The sequence below is a fragment of the Pseudopodoces humilis genome, chromosome 8 (assembly GCF_049639895.1).
Source record: "Pseudopodoces humilis isolate 2021_Gansu_Grassland_sample_001 chromosome 8, ASM4963989v1, whole genome shotgun sequence".
Classification (NCBI taxonomy): domain Eukaryota; kingdom Metazoa; phylum Chordata; class Aves; order Passeriformes; family Paridae; genus Pseudopodoces; species Pseudopodoces humilis.
The window spans coordinates 34847227-34866515 of record NC_142207.1 but is presented as its reverse complement, the minus strand read 5'-3'; the positions used below and the strand labels follow the sequence as shown (position 1 = coordinate 34866515).

The 19289-nt window shown below is 42.5% G+C and overlaps 1 protein-coding gene across 1 annotated transcript in view; it reads right to left on the bottom strand.

Moving 5' to 3' along the window:
• SPAG16 (sperm associated antigen 16) overlaps nucleotides 1-19289 on the bottom strand; it is a 360532-nt gene that overhangs the window by 100686 nt on the left and 240557 nt on the right. The window contains exons 14-15 of the mRNA XM_014257754.2: nucleotides 17116-17181; nucleotides 362-488 (exon numbers count right to left, since the gene is read on the bottom strand). Of these exons, the coding sequence (XP_014113229.2) occupies nucleotides 362-488; nucleotides 17116-17181 (193 nt within the window). The remainder of the gene's footprint in view (nucleotides 1-361; nucleotides 489-17115; nucleotides 17182-19289) is intronic.

Below are 19289 nucleotides of genomic sequence, written 5' to 3'. Positions count from 1 at the left end.
AATTAGCAAATAAAAGAACAAACAATAATGGAGAATAAACACTGCTGGAACACAGGTCATCTCACTAAGCTTTTTATCCCCATTGATCAGTCCTGTATTTTATGTAACACTGTTGCAATTAATTGTACTCTTTGTTATTGTGCATTTTTCTTTTTTATAAATGGAGCAGCAGTCCAATTTGGCAGTTTAGCCCATAGAAAACAAATGTATTGATCATTGGCACAATCAGGCATTTCTTCTTCAAAATTAACACATCTGTGCTGCTTCACACACATTATCTGGCTCCAGAACTAGAGAGAGATTAGAAAGATTGCAAAACAAACCTTGTCTTAGGGGGGAAAATGTTGTTTTAGAACCCTACCAGAGCGATGAAAGGCGACCTGGTTGGCAGGATGGGGACCTGCGTCAATGGATAGCATAGGAAGCAACTTCCGCATGTCCCAGAGCTTCATCACCCCCGAGGAGTCACAGGAAGCAATGATATCCCCCTGCCAAAGATGGAAACAAAATCAAGGCATTGCTTCTGTGCTTCTGCCAACATCAAAGCCTCTGCCACAGGGCTGGGCAGCCACACACAGCAACTGCATTTAAACAAATAAATAAAGAAGCTATTATATGTGAGGTTATCACAGCGTCTTATCAGCTATTACTTATTGGCTTGAGTAGCAAAAAACAACATGAGTTCTAAAGAGACCAGTTCAGAAGAAACTGGAAATACGAAGGAGAAAAAAGGTCATCTTGAATTCTGACACCAGTGTCCCCTAAGAACAGGCCTTGTGGTTCTTTTCTTCTCACACAGCCACAGGATTGGCCTTTTAGCCCTGATTTAAAATTTGTCTGCTCCTGTTTTCCATGTGAAGAGTAAGATGAGAGCAGAACAGACACTCCTTCCCTGATGTGTATTCCACAGCCACCCTAAGGGGAAAATCCCCATTCACTTAAGGGTTGCATTGGATGATCCTTCTGGGTCCCTTCCAGCTCAAATATTCTGTGATTCTGTGAGAACCTCCCTCCTTTCAGTGGGCCAGAAGCATGCAGGGATTATGCAAGGAAAGAGAGCAGGAACATGTCTCCCATGCCTCTGTTCAATATTAACTAAAATCAAAACCAAACCAAACCAAACAACCCCACCCAAGCAAAAAAATAAACCAAATAAAAAACCCCAAACAAAAAACACCCCAAAACAACCCAAACCCCCAAAAAACCAAAAAACAAACCCCTACCCTAAAAATAGTCTTTTGATATGTAGCATATAAATAAATGTAAAAATCAAAGAAGGCAGAGCAAAGGATGTCCAAACCTAACTTTGTTTAGCTAATTTCTCCCACTAGAACAGAAAGAACTGCCCAGCTACCCATGTAGAAACATTTACTTTTTTTAAATAAAAATTCAAATCCCTAAGGAATCTCAGCTGGTGTGCACCACAGTCATCAATGTCTTTTCCAACTTAGACAAGTGCAAGATTATATTAAAGAATATTGTTTGGAAGGGGAATCACAATGGCATGGGACTGAAAATCAGGTGAAACACAAGTCAGATACTGCATCCATGATTTATAAAAAAAATAATTTATTTTTTACATCTTCCAAATAAATAGTACCTGAAATAAATGTGTGGTGTTTTCTAGCAAATAGAGGATTTAAGATCTTAAAATATCCATCAGCTTCTCAACTAGAAACTAATGGCTTGCAAAACACTACCCTGATGTAAGTATAATTAAATCTTTAGGTCCATCTGGAGGAGATCTAAATATCAAAACTTCATTTTAGCTTCTTACAGGGACTAATACAGACTTAAAACCAAGAAACAAAGTAATCATTGCTTGAAGAATTCAGCAGAAAGGTTCTCAGAACCTGCTGTTTTGCAAAAAAAAAGTCAGTAACCATAACTATACCCCACCCAACACAGGGCCATGAGCGTCATGGCTCTGTTGAACTGTCTCACCAGCTATGCCCACTGAATTTCCCTTCACTTCATCTGGATCCTTCCAGCAAGTTCAGCCTGTACAAAGGATGAGGGCAAGCAGGCTGATGGGGAAACAAACAACAGAAAACTCAAAAAAACCCCAGCTACACTCCAAATTGTTGTGTGGCTTGAACTGGATCTCAGGAAAGCAAATTTTTATTGTGGGGAAATAAACTCCCATCATCATGGATATGAGACTTGAAGTGTCATCAAATCCAGTCCCTTCCTCTTACAAGCAGTATTTTCATACATTTGCTGTGTTACAAGTGCTAAATTCCACATTAGCAGCAATTCCCCCATCCACCCCAAGCTGCTGATCTGAAGTAGCCCATGAGCATAATAGGAGTATAAAAGTACTTGTTCACATGCAACCTGTGTCTTTTAGATTAAATAAAAGTGTTTTTTTTGCAGCAAAACTCCTCCCTTCTTGCCTGTCCCTGATGCATTTAAATTCCTGTGACATCCACATCCCACCTGGACACTATTTTCTTGGACTATAAAAAAATCAGCTCTTCCTTCTCTCCTCCCCACCCTTTCCCAATAGCATTGAGCCTGGATTAATTAGGCATGTACCATTGCTGATGTTTGAAAAGCACCTCCTGCCAAACTGATTACCAATTTTGGAATAATCTGACTTTCAGAGGGGTTTGGGATGCACATCTCAGCTGAGCAGAGGTGTTGGTGGAGCTGGCACACAGGAGTAACTACAGAGTGGGATGTCTCCTTCCCTTAGGTCATCACCCATCACTCCAGTAAAGGGAAGAGGAAATGATTACGTGTGTACAAAGATCCCTCAGCATAAATACCTGGCTTCTGGACCAGCTCTTAATGCCAGGCTCTCTCTTTTCACCTTCTTCTGCAAAGATTACATCCATCTCTATCGACGGCCCACTTAGGAAATCACCAGTATCCTTTACACTGGTTATTTCATATCCTTTAATATGACTTTGACATATGATTGCATTTTACTCTGGATTTTTTTTTCTATCCAGAGTGACATTTTAACAAAAAATTACTTTGGGGGAGGGTGTGTGGGTGAGTGGTGGTTTTGGTTTGGTACAGAACATGTGTGCCTTCACATTTGTTTCGTATGTGTCCAATAAATGAGTTCAATAAATGCTGCTTAATTACAGCTTTGGAAGCTCAGCAATTGTGACCCAGATTGATGGAAAGCCCAGCTGGGTGAGACTGCACATAATCCACTCAGGGTAGTTACAGAAGATGCCCCAGTGGGTGCTCTGTGACTCCTCCTTGTGTCACCTACAGTTGCACCCATGGATTTCCAATATGACATTTCTCTTGTAAATAACAGCACAGCCCAGCTGATAGCTGTAACAGCACCGGGAATGTGTCCCTGGAACTGATATTATGCAAACCTTGATTAGAGTCAGTCTCTGCTGCAAAGTGACTGCAGATGTAGAGCTGACTTTGACCTCCTTACTGGCTCCAACAGGGGGATCGTTACTCGTGGCATAATTATGAGGAAAACACTGTAATTTACTTGTATTACAGGTTTTCCCTTCTATAACTAATTTTGCTACAGTAGCTGGCACACCACAAGAGAAGACCCATTCCTCACCTTCTCACAATCTTGCCATCCCATTCTCTGCCATGCTTATTTCCCCCATTGCTACTACAGACCCTTAAGGTAAACAAACCTGCTGTCTGGCAGGAATTTACACAATCCAGCTGTTTATAGGGGCCAGATCCACTGCACCACCCTCACTCGTTCTGGGCTCAGTTGGGTTCAATCCCTGCATGGACTACTCATTGAAGAGCTGGACTCAGTGATTCTTGGGGATCCCTTCCAACTCAGACTATTCCTTGATTCTGGGATCTGTGGCCACACCAGAAAGGATGAACCCCCTGATCCTTGAATAGCAGCAGCGCTGGAGAAACCTGCCCTGGGAGCACCATCCCTGCGTGCTGGGTGACCTAGAGAAGATGGTCCTGCTCCAAAGCGTTCACACACTGTCTCAGTGGTAAAGATCAACTAGTTCTTGCTGTCACAAACCTGAAGACATTTTTAAACAATTTCTTCCCAGAGGCCTTGTATCAACAAAGTGTGTTTAAAATGTAACAGCCAGATGTGTATTTGGCCTGATTTCTGTGATTAGACAGCACACCTCATCAGGAAACAGAAGTAAGAAAACAGATTTCTGGTGGCAATATGTCAACACACACAAACAGGTATTTGATCAGCCTTGACACATTCTGCCCACAGACTTATTACAAAATGCATTAATTATCACCCATCTTGAGGAAGCTGCTACACTGAGAACATCACAGAATGTTTTTGTTAGTGAGCTGGATATTACACTTCACCACTTCTTTGCTCTATTCCACACCTTATCCAAATCAAGTGAGCTGGAGATGGGGGATAACAACTTTTCAATAGGAAGATGTAAACCAGGAATGTAACCAAGCTGAAAGAGTATTTGGAGCTACACACCATTCAAATAAAAAAGGATAAGTCATATGTTAAATTAACTAATTTCCATCTGGCCATGGGCCATTTTCAGAAGTGTTTAAGGCGGAATCACTTTGAATTCTCCTGTGAGCTTTTGGCTTTTTCATCCCTGCTACAGTTATTATTTTAGTCATTCATGGAAGCACCCCCTGCCTATCTCATGGTTTTCTTGTTTCTTGCCACACTGAAGTTTTTTTATGATGTGTTTTGGATGCTGTATTTTACTGAACAGCGTGGTGGACCATCAAGGCTTGACTGATTTTCTACACGTAAAAGGAGAAGACAATGAGTTCCAATGAGAAAAGGTGCAAAAGCAGATTCCCCTTGTTCTGATTTCCATTTACACTACATTTGCTGCGGCTCAGCCCAGTTCCATTAGCTCCTTTAATGCGAGAGCATGTAGAATGATTCTATAACACAGGTCAGACTTGCTGCCTAGTCTATAGGATCAAGCTGGTACTGTTTCGTGTGTGCACGCTGGAGTAATTAAAGAATTTATACAAGGATTCAATTAGTTTCCATTCAAAGACTGGCTCTGTTCCAGGCTCTACTAAAAGGACTTTGCAATTCCTTTAATTGCCTCCACAGTTCCACCCTCCACTCTTTGCCTTCCTGCCAACTTAATGAACATCTTTATATTCCAGAATACCTCCCATTAAAATGGACAAGCTCAGCTCCATATATATCACTATCCCAATCTCAACTGACACTTGCAAGCAAACCAAATAATTGTTACAGCAGGAATTAAAAGACTTGTTTAGTTTTCAGGAAGATTTTAAAATCTATTTCCTTCTTCCCCTTTCTTAAAAAATGCATTTTTTTTCTTCTGAATATTAATGATTAGCAGTGGGACTAATCACCAGGTACACTTTAGGTAAAAAATCCCTGAAAACTGCTGTTTCACGCTTATGAGAAGGATAAAAATCTGCATAATTACATCTATTGCTTGTAAACACACCTCTGGATTTATTGCTGAATGATCAATAATACATGAACTGCATCAAGTTGCTTTATCTAATTTGGACTGCAGCAGACTCCTCCCAGGAGCATCCTCTTTACAGTTGAAGGCAGGTCAGTAGTTGTTCCATCACCTTTTGAACATATTTTTAAAAAGGTGAAAGAGTAACTGAATAGTTTTCACTATGACAAGTTCACTGCTTTGCAATCCTTTGATTTCAGGACAGATTCAGCTGGATGAGGTGTATTTTAAGGGACTAGTGTGATGACTTTGACATTTCCATCAACCCCAGTGGCAACAGATCCATGGTAGGCCCCTTCCCAGCCAGAAAGAAGCTTGATAATTACTATTCCTTTCCATTACTCTTGGGAACCTGGTTGAGCTCAGGCATGACAAAGGGCTGGTGAGTTTCTTATTGGTCCTACCAATCTTGTTCCCAGTCTCTGAAATCAACAAAAGGAGTTTGTTCTGTGTACACAAAGCTGGTGGGAACTCCTGGCCATTAAAGTGACAGTAGGCAAAGCAGCCACCTGAGGAGCAGCTGCCTCAAATGGAGAGGCTCCAATAATCTGCATTTCTAAGGCTCCCCGTGGGACATATCCTAAATCACTTAACTCTACCCCCATTTCATACACGTTCAAGTGAGTGTTTTTAAGAGGAGTCATCACCTCCCACATTTACAGCGTGAAGTACATCAGAAACCTGGGGAGAGTTATTACCTCAGGCCTTGTTGCAATGCAAAAACTAAATACACTTCATGAAAATAATGAGACACACATGCAAGGCATCCAGAGTCCTGTCTCTGTGCCACCCCATCCCACTATGGAGCAGCAGTCAGCAAGGGCAGGAGGAGCCCAAGAGAATCCAGGCAGAGGTGGGTGAATCCGCCGAAGTAGTTACAAGGAAATAGATCGTAATGTCAAATTAAGCCAAATGAATTATGTAAAATATGATAAAGATGAAGGAAAAAATGCAGATGTAGTCCATTATTAGACTAATGACTAATCAATCACCACCCATTTTTGAAACATCATGCTTAAATCATTGCAGTTTCAAATGAAATTAGCACCTTCTTAGAAAGCCATGGAATTACTTAGCCTGGTAAAAGTACAGAACTACACTGATTACACTTTCAAAGTGCAGTGGTCTGTGTTTAACAATTATGTGCATCCAGTGTGGGGGAAAGCAGTGATTAAGGGTTATCAACAGGCAGTGCCAGTGTTTTCCCTTCTGCTTTTTTCCTACCTTTGTCCTTTTACAGCTTTGAGTTCTGCATTGAGATCGAAGTTGCAGTGGACCAGTTATATTTCAAAGCAAGTGAAAACCCAGAACTCATGAAACTGGGCTCTGGCCCTCACTCCCAGTGACATTTTTTAGACATTTTTTACAGCTTTGAATAGCCACAAACTGGTGAGACACCAGCTCTTGTGGGGGTGAGGAGAACCCAAGATATTGATGCAAAAACAATCACCTCAAAGCTTCACTGTTGTTTCCTACAGAAGAATCCTCCAACGTTCCTAGCAGCTGTCAGTGAACAACTCCTGATTTTGTACTGAGTAGAACTCGTAGAAGTTGACCCAAGAAGGTGGCTATTGTTGCTTTCAGAGTATATGGAGACTCAGAACACCCCGTGTGTCTTCCAAAGGAGGAGCTCCACTGAAAGTAATCCACGGGAACCGCAGAACTTTGTTACAGTTGGAGCAGAGTTTCCAATTCTACTGACTTTCAAAAATAATCGCAGATTATGGGTCTCTAGTTTGTGTACATGCACTCTGCAGGCTTTCATCTTGCTGCATGAAACAGGGGGGGAATCTCTCTTCCCTTTGTCACATCAAGTTTAAGGAAGTGCCTGGTGGTGTGTTTGAGGAGCACAACACATGCTAGGATTGCAGAAACTCTTTCCATAAATTTACATGAGAAACCATTGCACTCCCTGCAGAGTTACTGCTCACAGTAGTTGACATTGCACTTGTAACACTGCTGCAAAGGGAGCAATAGCTTTTGCACAGAGGTTTAAAATAATCACATTTGTTTTTCCCTTTCTAACCATCAAAGAAGGGTCTGAATTCTGAGAGCTGTGCAGTGAGAGGAGATGAATAATAATTGCCATTACCGGCTTTTCTCTGTATTTTTGAGAGATACCATGACTAAAGTAAAGTTAGGTGACATCATTACCTGATTAGACACTCCCGAGAGCAACAAGCATAAAAATTCCTGGCCTACACCATATTTGTGCACAGGGATTTTATTGCCATTCAGTTCCAAATGTGAAAAACTGGGTAGTATTCTCTGCAGTAATGTTAAAATGTAAAAACAGATATAATACATTCTTAAATTCATAAATTGAATTAGTGGCAATTGAATTGCTGAAATGCAAAACTGTTCATTTTAAAATGCAGAACATCTAAGTCACTGAAAGAAAATGAGTGTCAGTAAAGTACATGTGCTTTTTTTTAAAGAGAAACCACCAAAGGAACATGTAAAATCATGGAAGCATTTAGGTTGAAATAGAGCTCTAAGATCATTGAATCCAACATAATATTTGGCTCCTTATCTTGTCTTTGGGTGTTTAGTAAGGGGAACTAAATGCATAAAGAAAAAATACCAACAGTATTAGAAATGCATTCACAGAATCTTACCCAATTCTGAACTCCATTAAGTGTGTGAATCTCACAGTTTCAATGTATTTCAGGTAAAACAATGATCAGTTCAACAAATCTCATCCCATTATTTTGAGAACTACTTTACAAAAAAAACAGTTAAATATCTATGGTGGGCTGACACTGCTGGGTCCCAGGTGTCCCCCATACCCACTCTATGATTCCCTGCCTCAGCTAGACAGGACAGAGAGAAATAGAACAAAAGTTTTGTGGGTTGGATTAAAGACAGGGAGATATCACTCAGCAAGCACTGTTATGGAGAAACTGGCAAGCCGTCATTGAGCACTGGGGGAAAAAATAATTTAATTTATGTAGGAAACTGGAGGAATGGTTAACAGGCTCAAAACAACCAGGTGGCAAGTGGGGTGGAAACAGGATGAGCTTTGTCTCTTTCTCCTCCTTCTTAAGATAAATTGTAAACCAGACAGAAAAATTCCAGTCAATGCCTTCTTAAGTACCTTGTTGTGTCTGGGTAAGTTAAAGTTCCTGAAGTGCCTTACTCAGTCTGGATGTTGTTTTAAACTTTGCCAAGTACCTTATTCTACCTTAACGTTCTAAAGTTTGCAAGTCAAAAGTTTGTTACTGAACCACCTGAGAATTTTGTTGTTTCTCCCATGCACTGCCCAGATTAAATCAAATCACGCTTTCCTGAGCCCACTGAGCAGGACAGGCCATTACACCCTCACTGACCTCAGCATCCCCACTGCCCTCACAGCCTTCACGGTCCCCATTGCTCTCACAGCCCTCACAGCCCTCACTGACCCCACAGCCCTCAGAGACCCCACTGACCCCACAGCCCTCACTGACCCCACAGCCCTCACAGCCCTCACTGACCCCACAGCCCTCACTGACCCCACAGCCCTCACAGCCCTCACTGACCCCACAGCCCTCACTGACCTCACAGCCCTCACTGACCCCACAGCCCTCACAGCCCTCACTGACCCCACAGCCCTCACTGACCCCACAGCCCTCAGAGACCCCACTGACCCCACAGCCCTCACTGACCCCACAGCCCTCACAGCCCTCACTGACCCCACAGCCCTCACTGACCCCACAGCCCTCACAGCCCTCACTGACCCCACAGCCCTCACTGACCCCACAGCCCTCAGAGACCCCACAGCCCTCACAGCCCTCACTGACCCCACAGCCCTCACAGCCCTCACTGACCCCACAGCCCTCACTGACCTCACAGCCCTCACTGACCCCACAGCCCTCACTGACCCCACAGCCCTCACAGCCCTCACTGACCCCACAGCCCTCACTGACCCCACAGCCCTCAGAGACCCCACAGCCCTCACAGCCCTCACTGACCCCACAGCCCTCACTGACCCCACAGCCCTCACAGCCCTCACTGACCCCACAGCCCTCACTGACCCCACAGCCCTCAGAGACCCCACAGCCCTCACAGCCCTCACTGACCCCACAGCCCTCACTGACCCCACAGCCCTCACTGACCCCACAGACCCCACAGCCCTCACTGACCCCACAGCCCTCACTGACCCCACAGCCCTCACAGCCCTCACTGACCCCACAGCCCTCACAGCCCTCACAGCCCTCACTGACCCCACAGCCCTCACTGACCCCACAGCCCTCACAGACCCCACTGACCCCACAGCCCTCACAGCCCTCACAGCCCTCACAGCCCTCAGAGACCCCACTGACCCCACAGCCCTCACTGACCCCACAGCCCTCACAGACCCCACTGACCCCACAGTCCTCACTGACCCCACAGCCCTCAGAGACCCCAGAGCCCTCACAGACCCCACAGCCCTCACTGACCTCAGAGTCCTCACAGACATCACAGCTCTCTGTAGGAGACCAGAGAAATGACTGACTGGCTCAAAACCACTGGGAATGGCCACTGCTCCATCCCCCGTCCCCTTGAGCGTTAGTTAGCCTCTGGGCCGCACTGAAATGGTGGTGGCTGACTCATGGCCTGCCCAGACAGCTGTGACTGACCCATGGCCTGCCCCAAACAGCAGTGACTGACCCATGGCCTGCCCCGAAATGGCAGTGACTGACCCACGGCCTGCCCCAAACAGCCGTGACTGACCCATGGCCTGCCCCAAATGGCAGCAGCTGATCCAGGGCTGCTGAGAGCCCTGACACGGCCCTGACTGGCCCATGGCCTGCCCTGAAATGGCGCTGTCTGTCCGCATGGCAAACCTTGCCCTGCAAACCCAATCCAGCACCAAAATGATATGTATTCCTGCCCCTGATGGACTTCAGCTGTGAGTTCTCAATTATTTTCAGATTAAATCAAGCTGATATTCAAGTACCTTCTAGCAGTGGTATTTATTCAACCACAGATTAATTGCATTTTCATAACAGAGAAGCCTTTCCAAAGTTGGTCCTACTTTCATGCTTGCATAAATTAATTTTAAATCCAGCTTGGTATTTTACAAAGCCACATCCTTTGCACCACAGATACAGCACTGTTCTAGCCACCCTGCTTCCCTTTGGCCATTTGATAAATGGTAAATGTTCAAGAGTCCTCTTAACCAAGTATAAACCACTGGTCTAAGCTAATCCCGTTTCTCTACCCCACGTTTAGTTTAAACCCTTTTGAAGAGACAGCTTTGCACAAACATTGTTGGAAGTTCCTCATCCATTGGTAACGAATGCAACAGCACCTGTTTTAAGAGGTGTCCAGGCTAATGCAATGTGAGCCCCCACCAATGCCTGCCCAGAACAGACTGGGAGCACTGGAAGAGCTGGCAGGGAGCAGACCCAGTGTGAGCAGCGATGCCTGGAGCTCTTGGCCTCACAACTCAGTGGTTCCCAGTCCAGGCAGTGATAGCAACAGCAGAGCAGGTAAAAGTTCCACTGTTTGTCAAAAACGTGACTGTCACATGAGGGAGTCACAGGGTGGGGATGCTGTGCTGCTTTCTCATGTGGTTTAGAACATAATTCCCCATGAAATGCCACAAAGAGAGGCAGGCTGGGCTGTACAGCACATGGGAAGTTGAATTTTAAAAAATCCAGGTGGATCTCTGCATTCTGCTTTTGTTTGTTTTGTAAAAAGACAAGTTTAAGAAACAGCTGGTAAAAAATTATTTATGCAGGGGCCTGGACCCATGGTGTACATCTGCCACAGGAAAGGCTGGTGTGCTGGGCCAGGAGATGCAATTTAGAAAAAATCCTTATTCCTTAGGATACACAAATTAATTCTTCTCCTCTAAGAAAGAAGGGCAAAGTTTTCCACAGTGTTTGCAGTTCTGCATGCTAAACAGCGTTTGCTTCATGTACTGTATACACAGAGGGTCACATTCACTGCAGAATACAGAAATAAGCAAACAAAATCACATTAAAGGAGATAATCTCTGTTTCATTTAGTTAGCAGCAAACGGACATAACAATATGTTTATATTTGTAAATATAAAGTCTGAAAACATAAAAGAAAATACTGTATAGTCAATTATTATTGGTTTCTGCTGAGGATCTTTCAAGGGCCAACCTGACCTAGAATACACAATTCTTTTAAGAATTTTTGAAAGTCTTTAAAGTAATTCAAACCCAAATTATGTCAAACCCATCTGAAAATGATGCCACATTTTTTTTCTTGGGCTTTACGGAGCTGTCTGAATCCAAATGTCAGTGCATTACCCCAAATTATTATCATGAAGAGTTGAGAAGAAGCTTCATCATGTGCAAATATTTAAAAGAGAGCAAAATCTGATTAAAAGCTTCAATTAGAAAATGTAAATATTTAAATATTTAATTAACTGCTGGTTCAAAACAAATGAATGAGACAGAATGAGACAGTGATGGCAGACATTTGCCTTGCTTCCTACCCAAATTCCTCATCTACACCATCATCACATGGATTTGTTCCCAATATGCAGTCTAACCCTACTCTCTGTCACTTTTGAAGCCATTCCCCCTTGTTCTGTCACCCTTGTCTCTCTCCATCTTTCCTGTGGACTCCCTTCAGGTACTGAATTTCTTGATGGGTACTGAATTAATTTCTTGATGTGTTTGAAACACTCTCCTAGAGCCAGCCATGATGAAGAGCAAAAGAAGATCTTCTAAAATCTAAGCTTCCCCACGTTTGTTTGGGCGAATTTTACAAGATAGTTTGGGGTTCACTGAGAATCCCTGCACTGTAACAACAAAGAGCACCAGAAGGGATTGTAAAAAACAGAACTAAAAAGTCAGCTGTGTGGTAAATCAGAGAATCACAGAATATCCTGGCTTGGAAGGGACCCACAAGGCTCATTAAACTCCAACCCCTGGCCTACACAGGACAGCCCCAAATCCCACCCTGTGCCTGAGAGTGCTGTCCAAACCAAAGTGGGATGCAAACCTTGAGGCTGGAAGAGAGAGGTCCTGTGGCAGAATGAGCTCATCTCACATCTCATAATGCAAAGACTTGAAACAAAAGAAGGCAGATTTTCTTGAGCTGTGATTATTTTTAGAGTTAGTAAACTTGAGTGAATTTGGTTTAGAATCTTCAAACAGAATATACATTCACATATAGTGTATTTATTTATGTTAGAGAGAATAGGAAAAACAGGTAATGTCAAGTTTTTAAAGTCAACTTTTGCCTTGATTAAACAAATTTCTAGACTAAGAGATTTTTTTACTGATTTTTTTCCCCAAAGAAATTATAACTGGAATTTTGATCCAAAAATAACACATGAAACAATCAGAGTGAAGGAACTGCATTTTGTCTGATTTAGGAGTGCAGAGGCAAACTCCAGCAGCAGCCAGTGCATTTACTGATACTGATGGTTTCTTGGTGCCCATCATCTGCTGCATGTGGCTTTTCTCTGCCCTTGCATTATCAAGGAGTGTGACACCTATTACTGAGTTTTTCTTTGCAAATGATCTCTGATGAGAAATGTGAAATGGTGATGGGAAACTGAATGACACAAACAAGGTGTGACATTTAAAAATTAGTCCTGAATTTGTGGGTTTTTTTAATCCCACTGAAGGGCCTTGGCTGTGAGACTCTCTTTTCTCAAGGACACAGGGATACAGCAACTCAGGAGAAGCACTCTCTTCCAAAACAGTGCATCTTGAATTTCCTTGACCTTTAACAGTTAAATAAGTCCCTACATATTGCAGCTTCCTCACAGGAAGATCCAGAGGAATATTTTTACTTCTAGGCTTGCTATCTGCTAGACATATTTATCTAGACTTCTACATTAAGAGTATCAGAGCTGGAGAGCAAAAACATTCAAACTGATCAAAATAAAGATGGACCTACCCAATTCTACTTGAATGGCCTCAGAATGTGTTATCTGGTCTGCACATAATGTGTAGAGCAGGCCCAGTGCTAACCACAGGGTCTGTGAGTAACACAGGGAGGATGGCCAAGGAAAGGGAGAACTCCAGGAAACTTGCTTCCAAAATTTGGGAATAACATGACTATGTCAGGGAACTGATGTAGAAGTGAATTCCAGAACAATTTTCAAAGTGATTCCCTAATATCAGAAAGAGCTGTTTGCCAACAAATGAAATGGGGGTATTTTGACCCAGATTCTGTTCCTTGACATGGCAGAGAGATGGAATGGAATTTTTTACACTTCTAACAGTGTTTGATGGCCTCAAAATGGCTAACTAGTGATAATAAATCTGTACTTAAAATGTAATTCAGTTCTGTAATTATATTTCTTATGCATGGAGACAGAAATAAACTAGAGGAAGAACCTATTAGCCCTTTTGCATGTATAATTGAACATGTTTGATATTACTGGGTAACCTTTGTAAGCAACTGGCTTTGAGTTTATGCAAAGAGGTGAACACTTTGAATACATAAATAACAATAAGAGCAGATAGGTTTTCGATTTTGTATTCTGTTCTTTTCTTGTTTGTGTCTGTTAGATGCAGTCAGACATCCCTGGCTTTATCTGGCTATCCATAGAAACATCTGAGAGATCTGACTTTTGCAACATTTGGGTGCAGTAATGAATAAGAACTGACATCAAATATCAATATTATTGGCCCAGCTAAATGGTAGCTGACATCCAACTGGACTGCTGAGGAGGTAAACAAAATTGAAATTTTGTTTTTGTTTAAAAACTGTCTGACATTATTTGCCCTTCAGTAAATCAATGGAGGAATGACCTAGATGCTGCTTGCATTTTGGCCTGGGGAGGTAAAATTGGGCAGTTGTTCTCAAGCATATTTTTTATAGTCTTTTAGGTTTTCCTAATATAACCAGTAATTCTAAAAATATTTTTGTTTGTTTTGGGGTTTTTGTGTTTTTTTTTTGTTTTAGGGAAACTTGGAAACCAGTGTAATGATTCCTAAATCTTCAGATATGACACAAACACAGCATGGCAGACACTTGGCATACTTTTATTTGGACACAAACACATATACACACACACATAAGGGAACAAACCTTGTTCTACATTAAATTCATGACTCACCCAAGCATCTGTAGTCTTTATACTTCATTAGCATAGGTGATTTACCATTGCAAAGGAAGTACAGAGCTTGCATGAAATACTGTTTGGGCCATACCCCAGTGCAAAATAAATATCTGAAACATTTTTCTCTACAAGGCTATTGTGTTATGGAAACATGGGAGTAAAAGGGATGGCAACAGTAACTTTTAGGAGGAAAGATGCATTTTTCTATGTCCTCAATTCTAAAGCAGCAATGTGAGTTTTGCTCAAATTTTCTCAAGCATTCCGCTGGCAGAGAGCTAACTTGGAAAATGGCAGGATTTAAATGCTGCTGGAAGTGTTATCTGTTAAGTCCTGACACAACCACAAGTGCAGAGGTTTCTCCAGGGCACTGTGACTCCTGTTTCCCAGCAAGGCAGGACTCAACAAATAGGCACATTCCAGGTGCCAAGCTGGCAGTTTTGTTCCATAGAGAGCAAGCTAATTAGGGGATCTCTGTTCTAATAAGAGTTCTGGCTGCAAACCTTGCCCACTTAACAAAAAAAACCCTATTAACTACAGTTTCAGAGGCATGGTGTAGTAAATAACTCAGATTGAATCAGTTTCACAGAGCCTAATGAGGATTTATTCAATTTGTATAAATGCATAATTCTTTTTTAGCTTCTTCTTCACACAATACTCTTCACCAAAAATAGCCCTTAATATTTGGACACATTGCCTGGATGGCTTTCTGATCTTACTAGAAATTTTGTTCCTTGTTCTTGTATAATTAGAATTTCATATTTTTTCTGAACTCCTTTTGGCACCAAGCAGCCTGAGACAGGATTGCCACAAGCCCACTGAAGTGATGAAGGAGCCCACTCAAACTGACCTGTGTCCCAGCAGAAAAAGGAGTGAATCCCTTGGGATCTCCCACCATCACAGCTCTGAACCCACAGGGTGTGACCATGTAGGCAGCACTTCTGGCAATGGGATGTGCCATTGGGATGTACCCGTGACATTAGGATATAAGAAAATAAATAAACAAACAAGCAAATAATTAAAAAAAAAAATATATAAGTAGGGTTTTTTCAGCAATCAGCCTTCAGTTTTGTCATTGTAGACTTCCTAGGCCAGGTATAAGAATTAGGTTGGACACCCTGGAAGTAATGTTGCACTTTGTCCAAACAGTCCATGATCAATGTCCAAAATCTTTTCCATGAAAGTATTGTTGAAAATATAACTGTTTCTATAAAAATATTTTTCCTCACAAAAGATGTATTTTTTAACAAAAATACTGACACTCAAAACACCTTAATCAACTTGCTTGGGGTGGAATATCTTAATTTTTTGGTGAGCAAGCACTAGAGGGTAAGAAAATGGTTCTCAAATGCTATATTTGGCTGAAATATAGCACTTGCTTTGCTAGCAAGCCAGTGGGACAACTGTTACTTGTATAACTCAGGGCCACTACTTAATTTTTCAGTAGCAGAGTTACCTTATACAACTGCAATCACAGCCTCTGAAGTTATATTCCCCACTCTCTTTGACCAGCGCCGCACCAAACATTTCCATTTTCACTAATTCAATCACTGAGAATATCAACCATTGATTTTAGTCTAGAGTTAATGGAATATTCCTTACCAAAACTACATGCTTGTCTGGAAGGTTATCAGCACATGGTCCTTCAGCTTCCTGCTAATCATTACAGGTCACATGAGGCCCTTTGTAAATTAATACCCACATAAAAGACAGTGCTGTGGTATCTCTGCAGTATTTCCCTTGCCATGCTTGCTCCTGTTAAATACTCTCTGCTCCCCACCACAGTGTCTCAGGGCACTGAGAGGCAGGTTGTGCCTGTCAAATACAGACAGATGCACATGGCCAAGAAAGAATTAAGATGCCTTGGGAATTCCAGTTCCCCTCCCTGACATGAGCTTATCCCATACCTTCTGCTGTGCCAGCCCCTGGGGTTTGCCCTGCAAACACACAGGGCTGGCAGAGCAGTTGGCAAAGCAGCAGCTGATACTGAGCAAGGGGAGAATATTCAGGATCTCCTGCAGGAAAAATTAGTACCTTGTTCTGTCTGTAATGAAGGTGTCAGTGGGAGCACAGGGAGCAGGAGCACCACAAAGTTATTTTTCTGGAAAGATGGTCTCTGAGAGAAAAAGCTGCTAGTGGCAGCAGAAACCAGCACATGCCTCAGCACTTCCACACGTGTTTTAAAGAGCAGTGTGGCCAGGAGAGCTGCAGGAATCATACATCACAAATGTTTGGGTCATTTCAGATTATTTCATGTGGCCTCTAAGAGCCATTTAGGAGAAATTCCTCCCCTTCCAAAGTTACCATTCAGACAGCAGTCTGTCACCAATCCCGGTCAAAATGTCCTTTCAGACAACAACTATAAATTAACCAGCCAGGGGAAAAAAATAACCAAAAATTACATTTAAATAAAGTAATCAACAATCTCAATAGAGGAGAATGGTTCAGACATCATACAATGACCAAAGGAGGAAGGAGGGAGCAGCAAGGAGGGGGCAGCTCTGTTGTAACAGGCACTGGGGCTTTGGTCTGGCTGGCAGGTGGAACCACTCTGAGCCACCACTGATTCTGAATCCAGCCCCAGAGCTCTCTGTGTGACCAAGGAGCAGGACAGTATGGGCCAGAGCAAGGAACATGATGGTTAAAGGGAATTAAAAAAGGAAATTCACATGCGGAACTTACCTTCTTGTTGAATGTAGCGTGATTACAGGAATGCACGTGACCCTGGAATGTGTAAACACGGAGACCCTAGCAATGAAACAAAAAGAGAGCATTTACATAAGTTACAGCAATGTAAGTTATTCTGTAGCCTTGGTGTCAACAGGAAGTCCTTGATTTTATGGCTGTGTGAAAATCAAGACACACTGTGTGCTAAAAGGCCAGCTCCTGGTTGCTAGAACAGGAACACATTTTGCACTATTGCTAAGGATGTATCTCCTTACTTCACATACTAGCCAGCAGGAAAGGTGCATTCAAATATCCCCAAGTAAATCCATCTCCCTGGCTGGAAGGCTGGAATTAGAAGGGGGAATCACTCCTTCCACAACACTTAGCTCTTGCTCCCAGGCAGTGAGTGAGTACATGTCTCTTGATATTCCTCACCCACCATTAAAGGCTTCCTTAAGGAATCACAGACATTAAATCAAAATTAATTATCTTTTGTCATTTCCCACATTAAGCCATAAGTGACCTACATAGTGCAGTAACATATGTCAGATGTCATCACTGATATTTGGCTTGTTCTCTCAGTACAGGAGCCATCCAAGCACAGTATCTCCTAAAAAACCTGAAATCTTCAGGATGCTAAGACAGGAGTATTGAAAAGAGATGCCCTTCTCTGTTTTCAAAAGAAATCACTGGTTTCATGGGTTAAAAAATGCTTCCTGTTAAAAGCGAAGCCCAGCTTGGAGCAGTGCAATCATATGCTGAAGGACAAATTTTCACCCTAAGAAAGCATTTTATTAACACTGCAGTTGAAAGACAGTTTGTTGCATTTTTCTGGAGAGTTGAAAAAACTCAAACACAAGGTCTGAAATTCCACCATTCGTCCTGGTCCTGACTCAATCCCAGGAGCAGGGGTAACATAGGTTAATCCTACCTCTGCCATGCTTTTGGAGTTTATATCATCAGCTTAATCCCATTTTTATTTTCCTGATGAAAAAAAAAAAAAAAAGAAATCACTCCTACTCTGACATAAGAAATCTGAATTCTTTTTTTCACTGACAAAACCTCCTACATTTTATCACCAGCATGTCTAGCAGCATATTCTCACTGCTTGCAACAAGCCCTTTCAGAAAGCAGTTAATGAGGTTTGACCACAAAGTAATTCTGGAGGGGCACTCCTCGATAACGCTCTGTGGTTCATATTATATCTCTGAACCACTTAGGAGAACTCAGTCCAACAAAGCAGCAATTGAAGGGGATTACATTGTTGTTGTAAATATCTCAGGGGTTAAGAGCAAAGAGGGAAAGGAGCTATTGAGGCTGAAGAGCAGTGTTGACGCTGGAACATATGGGGATTCATTATCTGCAGATAATTTCCAGTGGAAAATTAGAAGACAGTTCTTGAACAGTGAGATACAGAAACTTACTCAACTCCAAGTAGTGGGGATGAAAAAAATCTCATTACTATAAGAAGCTGCTTGAAAAGTCTGGAAATAAATGACCTTCTCCTGTATGTGATCTTTTGCCGGGACTTGGAGGCCAAGGAGGCTCTTTCCAGTCTCGCTCATATAGCATTAGAATACAAACCTCTGATAAAGCCCAGCATTTAGTGCTGCACAGAATTCCTTTTCTTTAAAAAAATGTCACCCAAAGAAGGGAGCAGGCAACTTTGGCAAGTGCCATTTTGTATCTTATTGTGTTTTGCATTTACCTCTGGTGCTGAAGTAGTTTCTGCTCCAAGGCCACATGGCTATTGTGATCATACTAGGAAATTGGTATTATTCCCATGAAAGGATTGCAAGGCAACAAGAGAAAAAGGCTCTGAACCATCAAAAGCTCTGTATTTAAAGAGCACACCATCCACTTTAAGCATAAAAAGGTCACCAGAGCACAGTTCTTGAGTCCTCCATAGTTTTCAACAGTTATGAGGGGAAAGAGTGCTAAAAAACCCTCTCCAAAGCCCCTGCATATTTCTAAGTTCAATATTAGATATAGGCTGGATAACAGGGAAAGGTTCTTCCCCCAGAGAATGCCGGGGCACTCACCAGGCTCCCCAGGGAATGGGCACAGCACCAAACCTGACAGAGCCCAAGGAATGTATGGACAACACTCCCAGGGACAGGGTGGGATTGCTGGGGTGTCTGTGCAGGGCCAGGAGCTGGATCAATGATCCCAGTGGATCCCTTCCAGCC